The sequence below is a fragment of the Giraffa tippelskirchi genome, chromosome 12, assembly GCF_054371585.1.
Source record: "Giraffa tippelskirchi isolate mGirTip1 chromosome 12, T2T-mGirTip1v1.2.pri, whole genome shotgun sequence".
NCBI classification, from domain to species: Eukaryota; Metazoa; Chordata; class Mammalia; order Artiodactyla; family Giraffidae; genus Giraffa; species Giraffa tippelskirchi.
Genome location: NC_137286.1, coordinates 139,094,985 through 139,116,550, shown reverse-complemented (window position 1 = coordinate 139,116,550; position 21,566 = coordinate 139,094,985). Strand labels below are relative to the sequence as shown.

General features: G+C 47.4%; 1 protein-coding gene across 1 annotated transcript in view; it reads left to right on the top strand.

Moving 5' to 3' along the window:
- The window catches only part of DOCK9 (dedicator of cytokinesis 9), a 355,717-nt gene that overhangs the window by 310,656 nt on the left and 23,495 nt on the right, over positions 1–21,566 (top strand). Inside the window, exons 2-4 of the mRNA XM_081548928.1 lie at positions 15,574–15,678; positions 15,816–15,957; positions 16,879–16,998. Coding sequence (XP_081405054.1) covers positions 15,574–15,678; positions 15,816–15,957; positions 16,879–16,998 — 367 coding nt within the window. The remainder of the gene's footprint in view (positions 1–15,573; positions 15,679–15,815; positions 15,958–16,878; positions 16,999–21,566) is intronic.

Sequence of the window (21,566 nt, the reverse complement as noted above, 5' to 3'; positions counted from 1 at the left end):
GTCCTAACAGGTGGCCGGGCCCCAGCTCTAACATGTCTTTATCAGTGGATCAGGGCAGGATTCAAGGATTTACACGTTCCCAGATGCTACTGCTCCTGCCAGTGCCCAGGGCCACACTTTGAGACTCACCACCCTAAGTGACTCTAAACGAAAACTTTCTTTTCTTGACCCTCGCCCATGCCCACATGTTACTACTGTGCCCCCAGTATGAGATTGTGGCAAGATCTAGTGCAGTCTGGGCCCTGGGTTGTCCTCGATGACCGAACTTGGGACACATTAGTAGCTAGAATGGGAAAATTAGCTCGCGAAGGGAGCCAGCTAAGGCTGGCACGGGTTGACCTGAATCACCAATTTATGCAGGTGTTTTGTTTTTGTACTTTTTCCACATAAGGGTACAAAACTGTCCTGCCCTGAGGAAACTCATATCCTCAGGGGAAGAAGCACAAGCCCATAAACAACATTTTCCCACACCGAATTACAATTGAGGGGAATAAAGTATTATGAGACCAGTGAAAGCAGTCGCTTATGGTGTCTTGTCAAGGTTGGAGAATTTGCCATCTTCATGATAAATTTTTGCATAGCCCTTCACATCCCCACAAAATGTCCTGAGTAGAATTATTCCAGTTTTGGTTTACTTGGATTTCTGATCAATAATTTTCCCACTGCCCTTTAAGTTGCTGAAGGACAGAGATAGCTTGAGGGATTGTTCCAGGGGCTGATTGAGCCACCAGGCGAGTTCCCAGGGAGCCTTCTGTTCCCTGGGGTCAAGCTGAAGAATGGAACCATGGTGCAGGGACTGCCAGCCAGCTCTGTTCCCACTTCTCTGGGCCGTGGCCACTTGTGGACACAATTCTCCATAGATCGCGGTTCCATCCCTGCAGGAGAGAAAGTAGGTGGGCGTCCTAGGTGAGCCAATAAGGAAATAAAAACAAGGGTGGACTCGGGACATTCCTCCTTCCGCCATGATGGTGGTGGAAGAAAGAGGCAGTATTATCAGAAGATGAATGCGGACCATTGACTCATAGCCTTGGGATTGCAACATCAGGAGGCAGGGAATCGCTGGTTTTGTAACTTTGTCCCCTGGTTTCAGAGGTCAGAAATGTATCCTCAAGGAAACAGCATGGTGGGGTCGCCTCATGGGTTCGATGTGAACAGGGCTGGCCACCCAGACTCGGTCCAGGTGCAGCTCCTATCAGCAGGCAGGACGAGGGTACAGGACCGTCTCCGCAGGTGGAAGGTGCTACAGCCAAGACAAGGGATGCGACTGTCCACAGACTCTCCTGAGGAAGGAGGAAGGGCTAGTCCTTCCGAGATTGGAGACCAGCCAGCACCTCCCCCTGGACTGCTGTCAGCCTGCATTTCATGGAGATGTGTGACCCTGAAGCTGTGCCCATCAGGAAAGTTTGGTTCAAGGACCAGACGTAAGACCAGAAAATTCCCAAACCATAAGAAGACCCATTAAAAGTGCTCGGACTCAGCATTTCAAACTCTCTGCAGAGTTTTCGTGTAAGCTCTATTAGGACATGTCAGGAGGGATGACTGAGATGTTCTTAGAGGAACAAACGTTTTTCTCATTTAGTCCAAACACATAAGTTCCATGATGTATTCATTCTTTTGTGGCTGCTGTAACAAAAGTATCACAAACCAGGTTGTTTAAAACGGCAGAAATTTATTGTCTAGCATTTCTGGAGGCTGGAAGAAACCCAGGTGTCAGCAGGGCACGCTCTCTGAAGGCCGTAGGGGAGAATCTATTCTCTGCCTTTCCTCTTGGCTTCTGGTGTTGCCAGCCAGCCTGGCATGCCTTGGCTGGTGGATACAGCTCTCCCGTCTCTGCTTCCATCATCACATGGCCATTGTCTTCCCTCTGTGTGCACGTGGCTGTCTTCTTATCACGACACCGGTCGTATGGGATTCGGAACCCATCCTACTCCAGGAGCACCTTGTCTCCGCTCTTCTCATCAGCAACAACCCCATTTCCAAATAAGATCACCTTCCAAGATTATGGAAAGGACCGTAGTTTTGGGAGAACACTGTTTAACCCTATACATGGTACTAGAAGCAGGCTTTCCTTGTGGCTTAGACAGTAAAGAATCTGCCTGCAATGAGGGAGACGATCCCTGGGTTGTTAAGATCCCCTGGAAAAGGAAAAGTCAACCCACTCTAGTATTCTTGCCTGGAGAATCCCATGGACAGAGGAGCCTGGCAGGCTACAGTCCATGGGATCGCAGAGTCAGATATGACTGAGTAACTAGCACTTACTTAAAAATATAAATGGTACTAGAAAACATTCTCTCCAAAATATGTGTATTATTTATCAATAACTTTAGTTAGGAAATATTCATAGTGTGTGTAGATGACGCCATTGTGGCTGGCATCCTCAGCTTAGGTGCTGCATTTAGTAACTAGTGTCTTCCCCCAGCAAGACAGATGGATTTTTCCAGTCATAGCTCTAATCCATTCTGAACAACAGTCTATTTAATAACAGAACTGATCTGTAGACACACTCTCGAGTGCGTAATAGTAGGTGAATCAGAAATGTTCACAGTGATGTCATAGACATGGGTGATTTACCTCATTAATTCTAAAAATGATGTCCAGACTCTGTTGCTACTGTGTTCTGGATCAGTGGATAAAGTTTCCAGGCAACTATGAATAGTGTTTAGCTTTTTGTTTATTTTATATATATATATAGTTCTCTCTTCTGTGCATGTTCATTCTAAAATCATAAGACTAGAAAAGGTAAGTCACCTAACACTTCTCCGGAGAGTTGTTAGGCAATATCTGACAAAATTTAAAATACACACATTTTATCAGCTTCTAGAAATTTCAACTTCTAGAAGTTTCTTACAGACATTCTCTTGTATTCTCATGACAGGATGGAGGCCTGTTCAACCTAAATATCAACAGAGGAAAGTATTTGCATTCTGTACCTAGTTTTGTAGCCTAACTTCACACTTACTGTGATCGGAAATCAGTTTTTCTAGTCATGATTTAACATCTTAGAGCAAAAAAATCTTTATGTCTAAAATTTCAGGTCTTTAACTTATTTTTAATTGCTTCCAAACAAACTCCTAAAGACTGGAAGATAGGTTTTAGTGTTTTGTTTTTTTTTTTAATTTAGTAACACTTACATGCCCCAGGCATTATTTTCTCCAGTGAGGACATTCAACAGGTCAGGGCCAATAGTAATACGCTTGTTTCTCTTGCCTGTTGGGTGCATGTAACTCGCCGTGATGGTGGCGTCCAGAGGCCAGGGAACCCCTCCTCTCACATTCTCTCCTGTTCCCTTTTACAGCAGCTCTGAGGCATGGTCTGTCTTTACCCTGAAAATATATTTGTTTATTCACTGTCAGCTATCTTGGCATTTAGAGTCAGCCTCACTCTTAAGTTCAGAATACAGGGTGTTCCTTTTTTTTTTTTTCCTTTAAAATTTGCCAGCCTCCATTTTATTATTATTTTATTTTTTTGGCCACTCAGCATGTGGGATGTTAGTTCCCCAACCAGGGATTGAACCCACACTTCCTGCGTTGAAAAGGCAGCATCTTAACAACTGAACCAGGGAAATCCCTACAGGGTATCCTTGTAGAATACAAGAACGTCCAGGTGTAAAAAGCTTTTGCATAGCAAAGAAAGCTATAAGCAAGGTGAAAAGACAACCCTCAGAATGGGAGAAAATAATAGCAAATGAAACAACTGACAAAGGATTAATTTCCAAAATATACAAGGAGCTCATACAACTTAATACCAGAAAAACAAACAACCCAATCAAAAAGTGTGAAAAAGACCTAAACAGAGATTTCTCCAAAGAAGACAGACAGATGGCTAACTAACACATGAAAAGATGCTTAACATCACTCATTACTAGAGAAATGCACATCAAAACTACAATGAGATATCACCACACACCAGTCAGAATGGCCACCATCAAGAAGTCTACAAACAATAAATGCTAGAAAGGGTGTGAAGAAAAGGGAACCCTCTTGCATTGTTGGTGAGAATGTAAACTGATATAGCCACTTCGGAAGACGGTATGGAGATTCCTTAAAAAACTAGGAATAAAACCACCATATGACCCAGCAATTCCAGTCCTATGCACATACCCTGAAGAAACCAAAATTGAAAAAGACATATGTATCCCATTGTTCATTACAGAACTATTTACAATAGTTAGACTGTGGAAGCAACCTAGATGTCCACATATATACGGAATCTAGAAAAATGGTACTGAAGAATTTATTTACAGGACAACAGCAGAGAAACAGACATAGAGAATAGACTTATGGACATGGGGAGAGGGGAGGAGAGGGTGAAATGTGTGGAAAGAGTAACATGGAAACTTACATTACCATGTGTAAAATAGATAGCCAATGGGAATTTGCATTATGTCTCAGGGAACTCAAACAGGGGCTCTGTATCAACCTAGAGCGGTGGGATGGGGAGGGAGATGGGAGCGAGGTTCAAGAGGGAGGGGATATATGTACACCTGTGGCTGATTCATGTTGAGGTTTGACAGAAAACAGCAAAATTCTGTAAAGCAATTATCCTTCAATAAAAAATAAATTAAAAAAAAAAAAAAAGAATGTCCAGGTGCAGATACAGGAAATCCCTGGAGAGCAAGGATAGTTTTCATAACCCCCAGTAAATTCGTCCCCCGAGTCACTGATTAGGCTCCACCTGAGGCAGAACTTAGGCCCATCTCTGGACCTTTCTGTTCCATGTAAGAGCTTACCGAGTACTAACTCTGGCTGCCCTCCCCCTGCAGGAGAGGAATACACCGTCTCTGAGCACGTCCCGGGGGCTTAGATCTGGGGCACCCAGAGCTGATTTCTTTCTGAGCGAGAATGGGAATGGCCGTCAGGAATTCAGACCTGTGTTTATGGAAACAAGATGCTGAAAGCTGCAGGTGATTTATAAAACCATCAGAGGCAGCCTTTATGGGCCTCTTACGCCTGTGATTTTAGACAGTTGTTTATAGAAATCTTTTTTAAAAAAGTATTACTAGGAGGTTGGGCTTCCCCGGTGGCTCAGATGGTAAAGAATCCACCTGCAATGCGGGAGACCTGGGTTCGATCCCTGGATTGGGAAGATCCCCTGGAAGAGGGCATGGCAACCCACTCCAATATTCTTGCCTGGAGAATCCCATGGACGGAGGAGTCTGGCGGGCTACAGTCCATGGGGTCACAGACATAACTGAGCAACTAAGCACAGGAGTGTGCCTACAAATGCTTTCTGTTTGGGGTTTAATAGTGTCCCTCACCCCACCCCCGGCCTCCCGCCAGTCCATATACTGAGGTCCTAACCCCCCAGTACCTCAGAATGTGACCTTACATAGAAACAGGGTCATTGCAGATGGAGTCAGTCCAGGTGAGGTCACCCTGTACGAGGTAGCCCCAGTCCAGTGTGACTGGTGTCCTTAGAAAGAGGGGGAGATTTGGACCCAGACACAGCAGCGGGGAGAGGACCGGGTGAAGATGAAGGCAGTGATCCGGTGATGATAAAACAAGCCAGAGAACATCAGGGCTGGCCAGCAACCCACCGGAAGCTGGGGGACAGGTCCCTCACAGACTCACCCTTCATAGCCTTGGCAGGAACCAGCTGTGCCCACCCCGACCTCAGCCTTGCAGCCAGAACCGCAAGATGGTAACATATCCATTGCTGTAAGCTACTCTGTTCATGAAACGATATTGCGGCAGCACTAGGGGCACTAACCAAGGACTACCAGCCTCAGTCCTGACCAGAGGACCCCCCCCCACCAGCTGAGGGAAGGCGGAGATGGCTTCAAGAAAGATGAAGGTCCAGCCATCAGACACCCGTAGGACCAGGCCCGGCCACTGGGTGGTGAAACCTGCCCCGAGGTAGCTTGCTGCATCCACACACAGGAAGGAAGACCGGCCCCCTGCCTCCCGGTACCCAGTGAAAGGGCGACACTGAAGCAGTGGCTGATGATGGCAAACATGGTCGTGAGGGACCCTGTGGCCGAGGAGCCAGTGCCTGGCTGCAGCCAGATGGCTTCGTATGGCTTCGTATGCCATGTCTGTCTGCTTGCGGGGTGGGGAAGGGGCGCTGTTCAGAGAGCCCCATGCCTTTCCAGTTGGGCGACAAGGTCACCAGCACCCAAGATGTCTGGTCCCTGCCCTGGGATCGTGGCCAGAATCGCTTCATAAAACCTTCACCATCCCATTAGCGCTAGCTTCCCCACATTCCTAGAGCGACTCCAGATTGTTAAGAGTTTAGTGGACGTTCTCTTCTCAAAGGCCTGATAACGCTTTTGCTTTTCGTAGCGGTGCTGGCAGGACAGCCAGGAACTTGATTAAATGGCTTTCAGAAAACCACACATCAGCGTGTTAGATGTCTGGTGGTGGTGGTTTAGTCTCTCAGTCGTATTCGACTCTTTGCAGCCCTGCCAGGCTCCTCTGTCCATGGGGATTCTCCAGACAAGAATGGGTTGCCATTCCCTTCTCCAGGGGATCTTCCCGACCCAGGGATCGAACCCGGGTCTCCTGAACTGCAAGTGATTTATGTGGCTGTTTGTCAATGTAGCAAGGGGAGAATAGATTCTTTCAGTGGGGATGAAGCGAGTTGTGGAAAAGAGGCTGTTTCTATAAAAACAAGTCCAGACGGGCAGGGCCAGTGCCCCTAGGGGTACAGGCTGTGCCCTGCCCAGAGGCCCCAGAGCAGGCCCAGGCTGGAAGGCAGCGCCCGGGGCCACTGAGCCACTCTCCACTCATGAGCCGTGCCCCGGGGCGAGATCTGGCCAGAAAGATCACAATTTTCCAAAGTGCACCAAACTGCCAGTCTGGACAAGCAGGGACCCTGAGGTTGGGGAATGTGGCAAGACACTCCAGGAAGGAAAAAAATCTCACCAAGTCAGGAAGAGCCAGCCTCAGAAAGAGCCCCTATGGAAAACAAGGGCCTCGGGTGATAGACGCAGGCTGTCTGCTCTGAAACGAGCCTGACTCTGGTGGCAAAAGCCCACTGAAGGAAGGAAAAAACCCTTTGGCTTCTTGATCAAAGTTGATCGATTTGGGGGAAAAAAAAATCAAAGCCAGAGTGCCTCTTCCCCCGTGCTTCCACCACCAAAACTCAGTTCAGTCGCTCAGTCATGTCCGACTCTTTGCAACCCCATGGACTGCAGCATGCCAGGCCTCCCTGTCCATCACTAACTCCCAGAGTTTATTCAAACTCATGTCCATCACATCGGTGATGCCATCCAACCATCTCATCCTCTGTCATCCCCAGCTGCAATTACACCTGATGCATCTCCTGCTAGGCTCTTTTTTAAGTCACCGACGCTGTATTTTCTCAAAATTTAAAAAAAAAGGAGGGGGGATCACATGATACGTGAGGCTCTGTAACTCTTTTCAAAAGTCAGAACAGACTAAAAGGATCTAAGGGAGGAGAGAGGGGTGGGGAGGGGAGGTGCTAACTGCCTTAATGCTGCGGGGAGCCATGCAGGAGCCTGGAGGGAGGGAGAGGTGGGAGGCCTGGCTCGACTGCTGGGGTGAAGGGTGATGGAAGTTAGGTCCCCAGCAGAGGCTGGGCCGTGCAGGAGGCAGAGTCTGAGAGGTTTGAAGGTGGTCCTGAGAGCCTCCACCCAGGACACTCAGGTCAGTGGGGTGGACGGGAGACAGGAAAGGTGAGGCAAGGCATCTGCTTGTCACCGTTGTCCTGGTAAACAGAAGATGGAGCTCAGAAACGGGGATTGAAGAGCGAAGGCCAAACTCACATCATAGAAGCTGATCACCTGGATGGGTGCGCTCCCTAGTGGCTGACGGCACGCCAGCCCCTCCTGCGATGCTGGGCAATGAATGGGTGCCCTCCAAACTGTATCCCGAGAGGGCTTGCTGCTGTGCAGGCAGCCGGCTCTACCCTCGGAGTTTCTGATTCCACATGTCTGCGATGCACCCAAGAAGTTGCCTTTCCATTGAATTCCCAGGAGCTGCTGGTAGTGGTGGTGGTCTAGGGCCTACCCTTTGAGAACTGCTACACTGGAGAGTTTTTAAATGTTCGTTTAACCTCTGCAGCCACTCATGTGGTCACGCACTATACTGCTGCCCATTTGAGAACAGCTTGATTGAAAGTCCATGCTTCCCAGTGGCTTGTATTTGAGAAGTCTGACTTTTCTCTGTTCACAACTTCCTCATCCCACGACCTAATTCCCCCCAGTGACATCATAAGGACCTTCTGATTTGATCAATGAGAGCACCCCTGGAGGGGAGGGCCTCTTTCTTCAAGGCCACCTCTTACCCCTGCCAGGGTTCCCATGGCAAAATCTTGTCCGTATTTTCAAATCAGTCCATGCCAGACATCCACCCACACTACCCAGACGTTTTCCTGGAATGCAATTAATAACAAACTTCATTAATGTAGGTTCAATCTTATCAACCAACTGGCAAAGAAAGTGTTAGCATTTCTAGATGAAGGAATGGAGAATCCAGTGTTTGAGTGCTTTGACCAGATCCTCATGGCTGGGAAGAACATCTCCAAGCTGATTTCAAAGTCCCATGTCCTTCCACCAACTGGCTGCAGAGGCAACATTGTAAGAGGAGTTCTCGCCTCAGCTCCAAAGCTGCTTCTGCTTGGAGGGAGGCTAAGTGTGTTCTAGCAGGACCATTGTGTTCTCTGGGGACTCATGTGACTGATTTGGGGAGGCATATACACAGCCTACAAGAGCTATCATCAAGGAAACTCATTTTACTCTTGGTTTATAGAACCAATTTCAGACACCCTTATTCCTAACAGCAGTCCTGTAAGGCAGCAACCCCACTTTAGAGACAGGTAATGAAGAGTAACCTGCAGAAGCAGGGTGACAATATACAGCCTTGAATTGATGCTTTTGAACTGTGGTGTTGGAGAAGACTCTTGAGAGTCCCCTCGACAGCAAGGAGATCAAACCAGTCCATCCTAAAGAAAATCAGTCCTGAATATTCATTGGAAGGACTGATGCTGAAGCTGAAACTCCAATACTTTGGCCACTTGGTGTGAAGAACTGACTCATTTGAAAAGACCCTGATGCTGGGAAAGATTGAAGGCAGGAGAAGGGACGACAGAGGATGAAATGATTGGATGGCATCACCGACTCCATGGACATGAGTTTGAGTAAACTCCGTGAGTTGGTGATGGACAGGGAGGCCTGGTGTGCTGCAGTTCATGGGGTCGCAAAGAGTCGGACACGACTGAGCAACTGAACTGAACTGAACCTGCAGAAACTAGCCGAGCTACAGATTCTGCCAAATCCCATCAAGAAGGCAGGTGCCACAGATAGAAAATGTTGCTTAAGGAAAAAAAAATGATAAAAAGGAAATTTTGCCAACAAATAAAACTTGGTAGGAAGTTGGAGTCTTTACATCTATGTAAATAGTGATGAAACCTGGGTCTCCTGCATTGCAGGCAGATTCTTTACCATCTGAGCCACCAGGGAAGCCTATATAAACAGTGATGAGACCTGCATCTGCAGAGCTTGAGACAAACCCATGTGTATGAGTTTCTTATGGCTGCTGTAACAAATCGTCACAAACTTAGTGGCTTAAAACAACACAGATTTATTGTCTTAGAGCTCGGGAGGTCAGAAGTCTGACATGGGGTAAAATCAAGGTATGGGCAGGCTTATTCTCTGTTTCCTTGTCCTTTCAGCTTCTAGAGGTCACCACTTTCCTTGTCTTATGGTGACCTTCCAGCAGTTGGCCGTCATCCCGACCTCTGCTTCTATCTTCATATCTCCTCCTTTGACTCTTTTAAAGACCCTTTTGATTACACTGGAGCTCCCAGATAAATGCCCGCCCTCAAGGTCTTTGGCTGAATCACTCCGCCAGGTCCCTTTTGCTGTGGCAGGAAACATATCCACATGACCCTGGGGATCAGGAATGTGGGGATCCCATCTTTGTGGGACCAAAGTTCTGCCTCCCACACCATGCGACTTCAGAAATGTCATCCTCAATACATCATGCAGTGCTTACTCTTTCCCTTGATTTCCCTCTCAGCAATGATAGGGAACACTTTCCTCTGCCTACAGGAGCAAGCTTCTCTCTTATATCCTGCAAAGATCCCTCATCCCCTCCTTTCCCAAGTCCAAATCCTAGAAAAGCACCCTTTATACCCATCGTGTTGACGAGGGAGTTACTAGTTTCTAGGTAATAAAACAGTCCAGTTAGGGTTTCCATCCCAAAATGGTTCAAAACGTGGAACGTGCTTCATTAGGTACTCGGCTATAGTCACCTTCATGGCAAGGTTCCATTAATGAGGAGGGAGGAGCCATGTGTCTTTCTTGGTTTTTCCTGCTGTCCCCAAAAGTCAGTGATCATAGAAGTTTATGATGTGCATTTATTTTACCAAATTCTGTAGCCAAAAGAGAGCGAAAAGCACTGCTAGGCTTCGGATAACAAGGGCCGGCATTGACTCCACAATCACTTGAGCCTGGGACTGGCTAAGCTGTTTTACTATGATCTGTAATTAAAACCAAGTGACCCATGAGTGATGCAAGAAACATCGGACCACTCGAATACGCCGATGAGACTTGCTGTCAGAATATCAATGATAGACACAACTGTACCGAAGTAAACAGAATCTGGCGACGGTTGAAATTTGAGTTCAAGTGTTTGAGCACTTGAGCTTCCTCAGACAGCAGCCCTGAGAGGACACAGGTATAGTAATTAAATGCTAACTGCAGTATTGCATCCATCCATTACATCTGAATTCTATGAAAGAAGAGCTTAGCAGCCTTTACCCCACAGCAATGAAAGTGGTTCTTTGGAACACACAGCTTTCAGAAAATAAAAGGTATCCTGAATGACAACTGGGTACTCAGTCTCAGATTTTCACCTGAGTGAGTGTAGGAATTTCGTTTTCGTAACGTAGTTTGGGCGTGATGGTTGTTGTAACAAGATTTAACGTTTCTTTTCTGAAACCCTATTCATGTTTGAACTAAACAAAACCTTTGCCAGTGTTAAGTCACTCAATTGTGTCTGACTCTTTGCAACCCCATGGACAATGCAGTCCATGGAATTCTCCAGGCCAGAATACTGGAGTGGGTAGCCATTCCCTTCTCCAGGGGATCTTCCAAACCCAGGGATCGGACCCAGGTGTCCTGCATTGCAGGTGAATTCTTTACCAGCTGAGCCACCAGGGAAGCCCGTGCTGAACAATGTTCAGCCAAAAGTTTACAGGCGCTACCCTGGCTCAGCAAAGTCTTCCCTGCAAACCAACATTCTGAGAAATGTGTGAACGCCGTGACTGGAGCAAAGCTCCAGGCTGTCTGTCATCCAGGTGTTCACACCCTCCTCCTGCTTTTCTCTAGAAGGCCCATCGAAAGAACCAACCTGACCTCCTGTGTGGACGAGCCTCATTGCTTTGTGTGGTCTTTGGGATACATTGGTAAGGCCACATTATCTGAAGTCTTAAGTAGGCGGAGCATCGTACAGCCCTCCCATGTTCCCAAGAAGACGGAGCAAAGCAGCAGGCAGGCTTCGAATACAGCCAACAGGCTCGTCCTGTGGAGCTCTGCAAAAGCATCTTCCTGGGAGGTCCTTTGATTTCACAGCAGAGTGGGCCTCTCCCTACTCTGGTGATGAAACACGGCAGCATGTAGTCTGGTGGTGAAACATGGCTTGTTTATCCCCCAGGGTGCCATCAGGAAACAGTTGGCATACTCAAAAAGACATTTAGACAGGGATGGGGGCAGGGCTCCCTAAGTGACGGGTGGGTGCCAAGAGTGGTGGCCTTATGATCACACCAGTAGGGAGTGGTACAGAGCCAGGACAAAACCTAGAAGGAGAGTCGTGTGGAGAGAGAGGACCCACGTTGGGGGCAGAGTGGCTGGCCCTTGAGGATTCAGCCGTCTGAGGTGGCCAGGGAGAAAAATGCCCTGACACTCTGACCTCCCACCACTGCTCCCCTGGGGCCAAACCATGTGGGGATTGGGAAGACATGGGGACACTGATGAAATGCACCAGGTCAGCCTCACGGGCTCCGAGAGTCTAGGTTCACCGACATCAGCCCCTCCGGTGAGGCTAATGGAATTTTGGAGTGAAACAGCCAGGATGTGAACACGGTCCTGGAGGACCGGAGTGGCTAGTTCTTCAGGATATGTATTCACTCAGCAGACGTTTGGTTTCCAGTCTGTGAAAAACAGCATGTGAGGGTCTGAGGATGCTGTAATAGTAGCAGCTTCCCCTGGAGGTTGCATCGAGTCCATGGGGCCAGGGCTTCCCCCATGGACTCTCATAGTCAACCTAGGAGGTGGGTGGGATTCTCGTCACTTGATCACTTGATAGGCAGGCTGCGTGCAGAGGTGGTGGGCTTGCCCAGGGGCGCAGGGGGTTGGGATCAGCAACAAGACTAGGATCCCATTCCAATCTGACCTCATGCTGTACTCCTCACGTGTTGCCCCCAAGAACAGCCCCTTCCTATAAGAAAGTCTAACTGCGGAGAAAACCAGTCTGTCAGCAGTGAAGAATCTCCTTCCAGAACTTTCATCTCTCCCACCTGAGAACAAGGACAAAGATGGCATCACTGCTCTTAAGTGGGAGGGTGTCTACTGTGAGGTGGGGAAAGTATAGTTACCCACAGCCCAGCGAGACTGGCTTCAGGAAGGAAGGCCCCCTCTTTACGAGATGGGGGTTGGTGGCCTGGAAGACCACGTGGTCCAGGCCAAGAAGGGGGCTCCTCAGAGTTGCAGTTGTGTCTTATGGGATAGGGTCCCGGACGAACGCATGATGAAAATACAAGGCGGCCAGTCGGAGAGGAAGGGCCCAGAACAGGGAAGGTGTAAGAGCTTGCAGTGGGGGCCATGGGGGAGACACCAGCAAGCTGTTCAGCCTCTGTATCCATCCAGTGCTCCACCCCCTGCCCCAGACACGGGGCCCAGGAACGTCCTGAGGTGCCCAGGGCCAGGATAAAATTTAGGTACTTAGATCAGGCAGACAACTCAAACTCACAGTCTGCATGTGGTTCCCAGGGGACCATCCCCAGACCAGCAGCACTCACCGACGTGCCCTTGGACTTTGTTAGAAATGCAAGTTCGGGGGACCTACTCCTCCTTATTAGAAATGCAACCTACTCCTCAGGCCTCCAGAGACAGCAACTCGGGGCATGGGATCCAGAAGCTGCTCTCTCAAGCCCTAGGGTTGCTTCTGAGGCAGGCTCCAGTTTGAGAACCTCTGCTCATGGGCTTGCCAGGTGGCACAGTGGTAAAGAATCCATCTGCCAATGCAGGAGACACAGGAGATGTGGGTTCAATCCCTGACTGGGAAGATCCCCTGTAGTAGGAAATGGAAACCCATTCTAGTATTCTTGCTGGGAAAATTCTTTGGACAGAGGAGTCTGGCAGGCTACAGTCCATGGGGTCCTGAAGAGTTGGATATGACACACACACACACACACACACATACACATACACAGCTGTGGAGTCACTGATAAGTCTGAGGACCATGACCCTAAGGAACTCGAAGCTCTGGTCAGTGGGGCTGGGGTGAGGGGGTGGGGAGGGGGTAGAGAGGGGGTGGAGAGGGGGTGGAGAGGGGGTGGGTCCCCAGGGACAGAGGCATGTGAAATAGCACGTGACAGCCCCTGATAAACATGGGCCAAGGTGTGCGGGGACAGGGGCAGTGCAGGAGATGTTGCTGTGTGCTCGCTCAGTCGTGTCTGACTCCGTGACCCCGTGGACTGCAGCACACCAGGCAGGAGATACAAGGACTCGGGCAAGACTCCAGGTGAGCTCTGGTCACACAGTTCAGGGGAGACAGAGCTGGGGCGGGGACAGAGGGGATGAAGGGTACAGCTAGGGTCGAGAAGGCCATCAGTGGCGCCTGGTTTGTGCCAGCTCACTTGGATCCTCACCTATTTTCTTCCTGCTCTTCTAAGTCCCTCTTCTGATGCTAAGCCCCTGCTGGGCGGTGGGTGCTGGAAAAGACGCTGGGGATAGGGGGCTGGAGACCTTGTGATTCTTCCGGCAGCAGGGAGGCGGAGATGTAAACTGTTGGTTATTGCTCTCTGGTTATGCAGGGAGGTCGGAAGCGGCTTCGCCATCTCGAGTTGAGGGCTGTGGGTGTGTGGACAGGGCGTGTCCAGGGAGGTGGGTTGGATGCCCGGGAGCCTGTGTGCCTGGGGGGCCAGATGGGAAGAAAGCCATTTTTAAATTAAACCTTGTTTTTTAGACAGAAAGCTATTGCACACTTAACAGCATTCTGTCTAAAAAAACAATGTTTAATTGCACACTTAACAGGGCTTCCCTTGTGGCTCAGCTGGTAAAGAACCCACCTGCCATGCTGGAGGCCTGGGTTGGGAAGATCCCCTGGAAAAGGGAAGGGCTACCCACTCCATGGAGAATTCCATGGACAGTCCATGGGGTCACAAAGAGTCAGACGCGACTGAGCAAGTTACACACACACACTTAACAGACCACAGCATAGTATAAGAAGAAAGGCGGCTCGGGAACCCGGGTGGAGATGGGATCATCACCACGTGTCAGATGCTCGTCCGAATTTTCTATTTCTGTTATCTCACCCTCACCCAAACCCCCTGGCCTTGTGAGACCATGAAGGACATTCTGAAAGTTGGGGTTTTATCCCATGGGCACCGGGCAGCCTTTGAAGCTTCTGAAGGAGGAAACAGTTGAGGCAGATCCTCGGAGTCTCTGGTTCTCCATCCTGACCACACATTTGCCCTGATGAGGAGCTGATGAGAAGAAAATGCAGCTACTGGCCCAGCCCCACTCAGCAAAGAGGCCGGGGCCCAGGCTTGGACCGCGGATGGGGCTGGAGCACCGGGGGCAACACCCCCAGAGGCCCGGCCAGCCGGAGGGGCTGAGCTCAGACTCAGCAAAAAGCGCTTCGCATACTCGCCTCTAACTGTGGCATTTTGTTTTCTTTCAGGGATGTCACTGCAGAAGGTGAGTATCCCTTCCTCCTCCCCCGTGTGGCTTCATGATGTAAGCTGTAAGTTTACAACCTGTTTTGCCCCTCATTGTCCACAGCTGCGCTCCGTTCACTTAATGTGCATCTAGCATCCACCAGGGAACCATCCTGAGTCCCTGCATGGCCTTTTCTTCTCTTTAGAAACTTCTGTGTACAGGCATACCTCGTGTTATCATGCTTCACAGACACTGTGTTTTTGTACAAATTGAAGGTTTGTGGCAACCCTGTGTTGTCAGATGATGGTTAAAATTTTTCAGCAATAAGGCATTTTTAAATTAAATATTGTTTTTTAGACATAATGCTATTGCACACTTAACAGACCACAGCATAGTGTAGACGTGACTTTCATGTACACCATAAAACCCAAAACTTTGTGTGACTTGTTTTATCACAGTTACTGTTTTACTGCGGTGGTCTGGAACCAAACCCGCTGTATCTCTGAGGTCTGCCCATATAGCCCTTCTCAGACTAACAATAAAACTGTAAAACAAGAAAAACCTTCATTTCGTTGTTGTCTCTACGTAGAGTGTAAGGGAATAAGGAATTTTTAATCCTGGATCCCACCTCTGGCGGGTCTCCATTAAGTTACTAAATACACACCAGCTGCTTTCTGTGCTATCAGCCCTCACTGATGATGCTGGACCAGTGAGGAGCTTGTTTCCAGCCCATACTGTTTCTCTTTGTCAGAGCTGCTTCGGTTACCCCTTGAGCATCTTCTTCATCGTGGTCAATGAGTTCTGCGAAAGGTTTTCTTACTATGGAATGAGAGGTAACTCTTTTCGACACCCCTCATCCCCATTCCCACCCCACCCGACCCCCCCCACTCCCAGTCAGTGAGAAGCCCGAGTTACCTCTGCCGCTGCTCACCTCCTTGCCATCTCCTTCTCCTCTACCCTCTGCAAAAAGCACTCCTGATCCTGTACTTCCAACGTTTCCTGGGCTGGAACGACAACCTGGGCACTGCCATCTACCACACGTTTGTCGCCCTGTGCTACCTGACGCCCATCCTCGGAGCTCTCATTGCCGACTCCTGGCTGGGGAAGTTCAAGTGAGTCATGGCAGCTCTCTTGTTAATGAGCAAGCCAACGAGTAATGAAGATAAGCCTTGAGAGTTGGGATGGTGGGCTCGGGGCACGAAGGATTAGGGAACATAAAAAACTCTGAGGAGAGGGTCCCAGGCCCCATTTCTGCTCATCCTCGTACGGCCAGAGTTCAGCAGTGGCCTGGCATTAAGCAGGGTGGGTGCAAGTAGCATTGGTAGGATTTTTTGCCTCCTGTATCATGTTGAAATAGTAGCAGGAATATTGTCTGTTAATGATGCATGAGGAATTAAGGGCTGGGAGAACAAAGAAGTTCCCTAAAAACACCCCAGCAGCTGAAAGGCTCAAACTGCTAGATGGTGGGGCATGGGGTGCTCAGCCAGTCATGCAGGGAGAGGTCCAAGAGCACCCTCAGTGGTGGCAGGGGGTGGAGGTGGTCCTTGGGAATTTTCCTTGGACTTAACACAGAAGGAAGTAAAGGCTCTTCCAGCTGAAATGCATGATGTGGGCAGAGGCAGGAATATTCACCATCTCAGAATAAGTCAGTATCATTCAAAATTAACCAATGGACCACTCCTGCCCAAGTGTTGTTACCAGATACACGAGAATGCTCTCTCACTGTTCAAAGCTGCAGGTCCTCATGTTGATAGTTAGACATTGAGTCTTGCACATAGTTCAAAGAGAAAACAGATCTTCCTTCTTCCCAGGCTCCTCCAGCCACAACTTTGCTCAACGCTTACATGCTGGGGGCCAGATTCTTCAGCAGGTGGCCTTTCAAAGGGGTATCAGATTATTGTGCCAATTTGAGAAACAAGGACAGTCGTGAATGGGCTTTTGAAAATTGGAAGCAGAGGCCTTTTTGCACTGGTGTCGGAAGTAAACAGTCCTTTTGCAATTGACTTGGATTCTCTTGACCTCTTTCAACACAGGACAATCGTGTCGCTGTCCATCGTCTACACCATTGGACAGGTAGTCATTGCTGTGAGCTCAATTAATGACCTCACAGACTTCAACCATGATGGAACCCCGGACAATATTTCTGTGCACGTGTGAGTTGATGTTAACCATGGCCCTACCCCTACCTTCTCACTAGTTGCTTGTTTGGTGCTCTGATTTTTTTAATTTTTAAATTGAAGTGTAGTTGATTTACAGTGTTGTGTTCGTTTCTCATACACAGCAAAGTGATTCCATTATACATACATATTCTTTTTCGTATTTTTTTCATTATGGTTTATTCAGTTCAGTTCAGTCGCTCAGTCGTGTCCGACTCTTTGCGACCCCATGAATTGCAGCACGCCAGGCCTCTCTGTCCATCACCAACTCCCGGAGTCCACCCAAACCCATGTCCATCGAGTCGGTGATGCCATCCAACCATCTCATCCTCTGTCATCCCCTTCTCCTCCCGCCCCCAATCCTACCCAGCATCAGGGTCTTTTCCAATGAGTCAACCCTTCGCATGAGGTGCCCAAAGTATTGGAGCTTCAGCTTCAACATCAGACCTTCCAATGAACACCCAGGATTGATCTCTCTTAGGATGGATTGATTGGATCTCCTTGCAGTCCAAGGGACTCTCAAGAGTCCTCTCCAACACCACAGTTCAAAAGCATCAATTCTGCGGTGCTCAGCTTTCTTCACCATCCAACTCTCACATCCATACATGACCACTGGAAAAACCATAGCCTTGACTAGATGGACCTTTGTTGGCAAAGTAGTGTCTCTGCTTTTAAATATGCTATCTAGGTTGGCCATAACCTTCCTTTCAAGGAGTAGGCGTCTTTTAATTTCATGGCTGCAGTCACCATCAGCAGTGATTCTGGAGCCCAAAAAAATAAAGTCTGACACTGTTTCCACTATTTCCCCATCTATTTCCCATGAAGTGATGGGACCAGATGCCATGATCTTAGTTTTCTGAACGTTGAGCTTTAAGCCAACTTTTTCACTCTCCTCTTTCACCTTCATCAAGAGGCTCTTTAGTTCTTCTTCACTTTCTGCCATAAGGGTGGTGTCATCCGCATATCTGAGGTTATTGATATTTCTCCCGGCAATCTTAATTCCAGCTTGTGTTTCTTCCAGCCCAGCGTTTCTCATGATGTACTCTGCATAGAAGTTAAATAAGCAGGGTGACAATATACAGCCTTGATGTACTCCTTTTCCTATTTGGAACCAGTCTGTTGTTCCATGTCCAGTTCTAACTGTTGCTTCCTGACCTGCATACAGGTTTCTCAAGAGACAGGTCAGATGGTCTGGTATTCCCATCTCTTTCAGAATTTTCCACAGTTTATTGTGATCCACACAGTCAAAGGCTTTGGCATAGTCAATAAAGCAGAAATAGATGTTTTTCTAGAACTCTCTTGCTTTTTTGATGATCCAGCGGATATTGGCAATTTGATCTCTGGTTCCTCTGCCTTTTCTAAAACCAGCTTGAACATCTGGAAGTTCACGGTTCACGTATTGGTGAAGCCTGGCTTGGAGAATTTTGAGCATTACTTTACTAGCATGTGAGATGAGTGCAATTGTGCGGTAGTTTGAGCATTCTTTGGCATTGCCTTTCTTTGGGATTGGAACGAAAACTGACCTTTTCCAGTCCTGTGGCCACTGCTGAGTTTTCCAAATTTGCTGGCATATCGAGTGCAGCACTTTCACAGCATCACCTTTGAAGATTTGAAATAGCTCAACTGGAATTCCATCACCTCCACTAGCTTTGTTCGTAGTGACGCTTTCTAAGGCCCACTTGACTTCACATTCCAGGAGCTCTAGGTGAGTGATCACACCATCGTGATTATCTGGGTCGTGAAGATCTTTTTTGTACAGTTCTTCTGTGTATTCTTGCCACCTCTTCTTAATATCTTCTGCTTCTGTTAGGTCCATACCATTTCTGTCCTTTATCAAGCCTATCTTTGCATGAAATGTTCCTTTGGTATCTCTAATTTTCTTGAAGAGATCTCTAGTCTTTCCCAATCTGTTGTTTTCCTCTATTTCTTTGCACTGATCGCTGAGGAAGGCTTTCTTATCTCTCCTTGCTATTCTTTGGAACTCTGCATTCAGGTGGGAATATCTTTCCTTTTCTGCTTTGCTTTTCGCATCTCTTCTCTTCCCAGCTATCTGTAAGGCCTCCTCAGAGAGCCATTTTGCTTTTTTACATTTCTTTTCCATGGGGATTATCTTGATCCCTGTCTCCTGTACAATGTCACGAACCTCTGTCCATAGTTCATCATGGTTTATTGCAAGATGTCAAATACAGTTCCCTGTGCTATATAGTAGGACCTTGTTGTTTATGTTTTATATATAGTAGTTTGTATCTGCTAACCCCAAACTCCTATTTTATCCCTTCTCCCTTTACTGCTCTAATTTTTAATCATTTTCCTTGAACTTCGGGCTTCCCAGGTGGCGCTAGTGGTAAAGAACCCACCTGAAAATGCAGGAGACATAAGAGATGTGGGTTCGATCCCTGGGTCAGGAAGATCCCCAGAGGAGGGCATGGCAACCCACTCCAGTATTCCTGCCTAGAGAATCCTGTGGAAAGAGGAGCCTGGTGGGCTGCAGTCCATGGGGTCGCAAAGAGTCAGAGACAACTGAAGGAACTTAGCACATAGCATACTTGAAACTTCACCCTGAGTGGAAGGAAGCCTTTCCTTCCTTATCAGCGTAGAGAGAGGCATTTAACTGACTCAGAGTTGGGTCTTCAGGACGTAACTGTCCTAACCGTTGTCTGGAGTCACTGCTCACTTGGAGGCTTGGCGTCTTGGGTGTACCTCCCATGAGTCACGGTCAGCGCACAGGATGTTTGTGTTCATCTCTGTCTTCCCTGGAGGGACGTTGACCACATGGACCCTGATCTTTGGTTTCTCCAGGCTTCCTCAAGACTCTGTACCTTCAATTTTCAGTCTTGTACCACATCTCTGCTCATTTTTCAGTAATTCAGTCTGTTCCAGTCTGATGTTCTGCTTTCTTGATGAAAAGTACTATTGATACCAGCCCCCACTGTGAGATGAATTTCCCTTCATGGCAGTTTGCCCTAGCAGACAAGTTGTAAAGATTTTTTTCGCTTCCTGGTCTTTTGCTTTGGTTCCTGGATCTATAGTAAACCATCTAATGGGTTAGGAAAATACCATTGAAATTCAAATTAGTATCTGCAGTAGCTTGTGTTTCTGGTTTGCTGGTCAACCAGATTGCCTTCCAGACTAAGTCCCTGGATGTGACATGCATGGTCCCTCCAGGAAACCATGTTGGTGGGGGGCAGTGGGTATAAACACAGCCCACAGCTCAGATTCCCAGGGTCTGTGTCCCACAGACGAGCTGTAAGACCTGGGCCAACTTGTCTCCTCCGTGCCTCAATTTTCTAATCTACAATATCAATTAAGAACATGTACTTTGGTGCCAGGCTGTATGGGTTCAAGTCCTGCCTGTGCCTCTTGCTGGTTGTATGATCTTCAGCAAGTTTTTCACCTGTGTGCCCAGGTGTCCTCATTTGTAATAGTATCTGCCTGTGTATTAATCCAGGTAGAGAACCTGGAACACGGCCTGGCAGGCAGTAGGTACATAAGAAAGCTTAGTGACTTATTTTATTTCGTGAGGTTAGTACTGAAACCCTGCTGAGAGTGGAGGGTATATAATATTCAATTGGCTATGTTTTTATTGTCCTTTAAAATGCTTAGGGTGATACCACCAAAGACAAGTTGTTGTAAGAGGCAAATAGGCTGAAAGAGATGCTTCTGTTGGTTAATCCAGGAAGATAGACATGGTTTAAAAAAAATTTTTTTCCAATTTTTAAAAAATTCTTGCTATGTGAAGTATCATCCTTGACTTTATCTGTTTCATAAACTATTTTTAGCATTTTAAGGCAATATCAACAACCAAGAAAATACGGAATAAGCACTTATAAAATCTGAAATTTATAGTGAGTACAGGCTCAGTCAATTCAGTTGTGTCTGACTCTTCACAACCCCATAGACTGTAGCCCACCAGGCTCTTCTGTCCCTGGGATTCTCTAGGTAAAATACTGGAGTGGGTTGCCATTCCCTCCTCCAGGGGATTTTCGCAACCCAGGGATCAAACCCATGTCTCTTATGTCTCCTGCATTGACAGATGGGTTCTTTACCACTAGCACCACCTGGGAAGCTCAAAATTTGTAGCAACCTATTGTAAATCTAACAAAACTAAAAATGAGGTTTGGTAGGTCCTATGAGTTATTTTCTTCAATTCAGGAGGTAAAACACAAGTAACTTGAAAAATACAAAAGTAAATTTTAAAGATAATATTTAATCCCTTTTATTATGATGATCTCTTTATTATAAAAAAGTTATAATAATAAACCTTTTGCTCTACTTTTTGCCAGTCTTCTGTACTTTATAAACAAGTTAAGATCCTACTACATAAACTACTATTCTGCTTTGCAATTAAATCATGTTTTCTAAAGTCTTCTAATGACTGTTTCGAGTCTATTATGACTGTATCAGAAACAATGCTTAAAATTTCACTTACACGTTCTTTTGCTAAAAATCGTAAGGTTACAAAAGAATTCCATACATAAATCTTTGTTCCACACCCAAACCATTGCTTTAAATTTTCTAGATGATAAATTATTAGATAAAGGTACAGATTTGAAGGCCCTTGAATT